The 5,045-nt window shown below is 31.8% G+C and overlaps 1 protein-coding gene across 1 annotated transcript; it reads left to right on the top strand.

Annotated features, from left to right (window-relative positions):
- The first annotated feature begins 2,536 nt into the window (after positions 1 to 2,536).
- LOC111807529 (universal stress protein Slr1101-like) lies at positions 2,537 to 3,832 on the top strand. The gene is made up of 4 exons (XM_023693282.1): positions 2,537 to 2,767; positions 2,877 to 2,980; positions 3,173 to 3,294; positions 3,677 to 3,832. The coding sequence occupies exons 1-4, from the start codon at positions 2,581 to 2,583 to the stop codon at positions 3,774 to 3,776; spliced, it is 513 nt and encodes a 170-aa protein (XP_023549050.1). The 5' UTR covers positions 2,537 to 2,580; the 3' UTR covers positions 3,777 to 3,832.
- Positions 3,833 to 5,045: the final 1,213 nt, after the last annotated feature.

Genomic DNA, 5,045 nt, shown 5'->3' with positions numbered 1-5,045 from the left:
TTTTTGCTTTTGAATTTTGAAAGACAATATACATTTGAAATATAAATTTCATATGTGAATATTTCAACGAATTAATATTTCTATTTAACTAATTATATTAATTTAGACTAAAGTTTGGATGAAGGTAAATGAAAATAGTTGAAGGATGATTTGTGACATTGATATATTATTATAATGAGTTGTTTTTTTTTTTTTTTTTCCCGAAATAATGTCTTCATTTTTTTTTATTTTTTATTTTTGGTTTAAAATATTTAAATACGGCTATCCTACAGAAGACCAGAGCCAGACAGCTGGCGTCCAAACAAATTCCTTTTAAATAAATATTCATATCCGTTTTACACGGAAAAGAAACCGTAAAAGAAAGCCCCGTGTTTATCACGAGACTTTCGTCGGAGGCAAGCAATACCGCCGGCTAACCGACACAAAGAATTTAAAAATATTCAAAATTAAAAATCTTAAATTTAGAGTATTAAAATAAATCATAAATGACTTTTAAAAATAAAAAATTGATGTCCGGAGGTTGACGTTTTTTTGTTGGGTCAACCTAACCCATTTAAAAATAGGTTACCCCTGAACTTCACCCTACCCTAATATCAAAATTATTATGTATATTAATAATATTTAAGTAAGTTTTTTTTAAAAATAATCTGAAAATAAAAGGTTGGGTTTAGTTGAACTGTGAACTCACTCAAGTCACTAACACAGTTAACCTAATCCAATTCAACTCAATCCGTGTACTCCTACTTTTATATATATATATATATATATATAAAAAGTTGTGAATCTCACGTTTCATTTATTCAAAACGAAATATTCAAAAACTTAAATTAATAAATAATTAAAACCTAATATTAATAAATAATAAAAATGGTAAACGATTGAATTTATCAAGAAAGATATGTATGTCAACATTATGATGTTCTATATTGGGTGGGATGCATGCGTGTGAGTTTTCAACTTTATTTTTCTCTTCTTGAGATGGCAATGGGAGAACCATCCATTCATTCAACCAAACAAGAAGCAATAAGCATGTGTCATGCATATCTTTTATCTTTTAAATATATTACAAAAATCTCCCAAAGTCGTTTGAGCCGCTACTGTATCGAGTCGAGACGAACCATGAAGTTGATGCTCGTAAGGGACACGGGTTGGGCTTGGCGCGTGGGTAAGGACATGTATCACAGGATCAGAATATGCACACATCTTGCAATCTAGATCGAACTACTATCGAGTCAAGTGCTTAGGTTGTGAGGCTACTGTGCTAAGGAACGATCGTTTTAGACAAAGTGCCTACTACGTCGAAAGATGAAATTCAATATTTGTCATTTTTTAAAAAGGAAAATGAAATAGGTGGCGAGATGGGGATAGGAAGACTTGTCCATCTCTGCTCCGCCCTGTGGACATCTTTAAATGTAGATAAGATATATTAAATATAAGTATAAATAAAATTTAAATAGGTTGAATACACGATCGTTTTTGTGATATTTGAATGAGGTTTAAATAAATAATATAAATATATTATTTAATTTTCACAAAAATTTCCATTAAATGGTTTGTTTGGGGCATGTTATATACAGTAAATCACATTAATGGAATGAAAAATATATATCATGCAATAAAATTAAACGTAGTAATTATTTGTTCTATAAATATTGGATTTACCATAGGAGAAAAGGTAAAGTAAAAACAATGACAGAGAGATGGACGATGATAAAGAAATTGGAACAAGCAGATATGAATGGACTCTTGCAACTTAGAGAGGATGACGTAGATACCGACATCAACACAAATTTATTCAGGTGGTGGCCTCGGAGTAAAGTTAGGGATCTAAAGAAACAGATCGGAAATGAAGCAAAAATCACTCTGTTCGACGAGAACACGAACGAAGTCATGCAAACAACCATCAGGTGGCTCGGGACGCCTCGTTACCATATCGAATGGGACGTAAAAAACAAACCTTATGCATCTGGACAAGATATGTTAATGGGTTGGGATCTGAAGTATAATCGATTGGCTTATAAAGTCCTTCAAATACAGTTTCCAGAAATTAGTGACGCAGGATCAAGCACGTCATAAATTATAATAAATTATATATAAATTAAGAATATTTTAAGTTGAATTATGGTGTAAGTCTTGTATTTCTTATTTATTATTTATTATTAGATAAAATAGAAAAGTGTGTGGTTAATAATTTATTGTAATTTTATTTGAAATAAAACTAATTCAAATTTTTGTTTTATATTTATCTTTAAATATTTATTATTGCTAGATAACAAAAATAATAAACAATAAATTTGATATTGTTGTTTTACAAATCAATTATGAAAATATTTCTATTTCTAAAAAAAATAGAAACGAAAAATAGGAAATTCTGTGGCTGCCACGTGTACAAAGGTGTCGAAGTATCTCAGTGACATGTAAGAGTCCATTGCATTTATGGCCGAACTTGCTGACGCGGCTGCCACGTGGACAAACTCTTCCTTCAAACAATAAAAACGCCGCGTTCTCCTTCTCCTCCCCTGTTTTAAATCAGTTCACCAATCCCAAAAACAGGCGGCGTTCTGGAATCGTCTGGCGGCGATGGCGGTAGAGGCAGCGAAGCCAGTGATGGTGATCGGAATCGACGACAGCGAACACGCAGTTGCCGCTCTGGAGTGGACATTGGACAAAATTTTTTCTCGAACAGGACGATTACAACCGTTTAAGCTCGTCGTTGTTCATGTCAAACCATCTCCCGACGTCTTCGTCGGCGTCTCCGGACCAGGAAGTAAGATCGATCCTCCTTCTCTCTGCTATTTACTATCAAACAGAAATGGTTCCAAATCTATAATCGAGTTTTTAAAGAGACGACTAATGAACTCAGAGTCTACAATCAGGAATTGCAGGATCGGTTGAAACCTACCAAGCTCTGGATGATGATTTGAAGAGAAAAGCTGCGAGAACTATCGAACTTGCCAGAGAAATTTGCGCTGCGAAATCGGTAACAGTGGAGTTTAGATTTCTCGATTTACCTTATCTCATTCTTTGAATCTCGGATTAAATGGATACGAACTTGCGATGATTCTCAAATGCGATCCAATTGTAAATCGTAAATCGAGAAAGTAGAAATCCTGTAGATCGATTTAAGAATCTGTAAAGAACAGAGAGCAATAGCAATGGAGTTGAATTGCAGGTTTTTGATGGTGAATTCGAGGTTGAAGAAGGAGATGCAAGGTATGTACTGTGCGAGGCGGCTAATAAGCACCGGGCTTCAGTGCTTGTAGTAGGAAGCCGTGGCCATGGAGCTATTAAACGGTACTTTCTCCCGAACCACTTAAATTTTGGTATCTCTTTATTTAATTTCTGTTTGTCTGTGTGTGTGTGAGCGCGATGGATCTTGCTCCCACTTTCTCCATAACAGTTGAGTATCATAACATTTTGGTTGTTGCATTCCTCTACAACAATTGGGTATCATATTTCTTTTGGTCGTGGTATTTCGCTACGATAATGGGTATCATATTTGAAGGGTGTGGCTGTTAGTTGAACACGACTCTCCACAATCGTGTGATATGTTCTACTTTGAGCATAAGAGTATTCTTTAATAAATCTATGATCATCTTTAAAACAATGAACTAGCATTTCTTGCATAAATAAATTTTTTAGTCCAAAATTGTAATGGGAGTTCATAGTAATGCAGTGCTTTGATGGGAAGTGTGAGTGACTATTGCGCACATCAAGCACCTTGCAGTGTCATGATTGTGAAGATGAAGGAGCGTAGCAACAAAAACAGTGCTTAAATAACTCAAAATCTGTATTTCTGTTTGTATTTCTGAATCTTATTGTATTTTTAAGACGGGATACTTAAAAATTATTTAATCTTTTTAATTTTCCTTTTAAGGCATTTCTCACTTTAATTTTAAAAATATATATAAAAAGTTTTTGGTTAGCCCTTGTGCCATCCCTCACCTGCTCAAGTTAGCCCATTCCATGGATTTTTTTTTTGCAAATTAAATTAAATTTTTTATGTTCTATTAGACATCAAATTTAATTTTAATTATTTTAATTAATAGATGGATTATTTTTTATGAACTACCTGTTCAAAGTTGGATAATATTAGATAATGTTTGAAGTTTAAGAAGCTATTAGACATAAATATAAAAATCACAACCACGACTTTTATCTACTATTTCGATGTCGATGTCCTTCGAACCCATACGCCACGAATTAACTTTACTTGCATTGATTTTGTAGCCAACGTATAGTGCTTATTTCTACTCTCTTTCTTCTAGACGTAAAACGTCTAAGAAATGACCCGAGATTGAGATTCTTGTTTCTATCTTGTTTAATATAAATATATTTTTAACATATTAAATATTAAAAATTTAAAAATGAACTTTTAATTTTTTTTAAAAAAATTAATAACTATATTTTTTAAAGGACGTTAACGGTACAAATCATCCTGGGAAATCGGATCCAAATTTTATGGGGTTAGAAAATGAAATAGGTGACGAGATAGGGATGGTGACGAGATAGGGATGGCTTATCCGTCTTCTCCCATACATCTCTAAGTGATATATTAAATATAAATATAAATGACATAGCAGGAGGCTTTCGGAAGCATCACCGCCTGACCTCAGCCTCTATATTATAAATTATATATATTTTTATCCGTTAAAAATCTGTTATACACAAATTCAAATCTTTAATTAAAAATATTATTATTAGAATTTTTTTTTTTAACAAAATTAAAATAATTATTGTTTAAATAAACTTTTTAATAAAATCGATATGAAATAACGACGAATTTGTACGTAGTAAATATACTAATTACTCCAAAATATATATATTAAATATTATTAAGGGTTAATTTTTTGCTTTTGAATTTTGAAAGACAATATACATTTGAAATATAAATTTCATATGTGAATATTTCAACGAATTAATATTTCTATTTAACTAATTATATTAATTTAGACTAAAGTTTGGATGAAGGTAAATGAAAATAGTTGAAGGATGATTTGTGACATTGATATATTATTATAATGAGTTGTTTTCTTTTTTTTTTT

Source organism: Cucurbita pepo, chromosome LG12 (assembly GCF_002806865.2).
Source record: "Cucurbita pepo subsp. pepo cultivar mu-cu-16 chromosome LG12, ASM280686v2, whole genome shotgun sequence".
In the NCBI taxonomy this organism is placed as follows: Eukaryota; Viridiplantae; Streptophyta; class Magnoliopsida; order Cucurbitales; family Cucurbitaceae; genus Cucurbita; species Cucurbita pepo.
The sequence above is the reverse complement of the archived record's forward strand: the minus strand, read 5'-3'. Positions and strand labels throughout refer to the sequence as shown.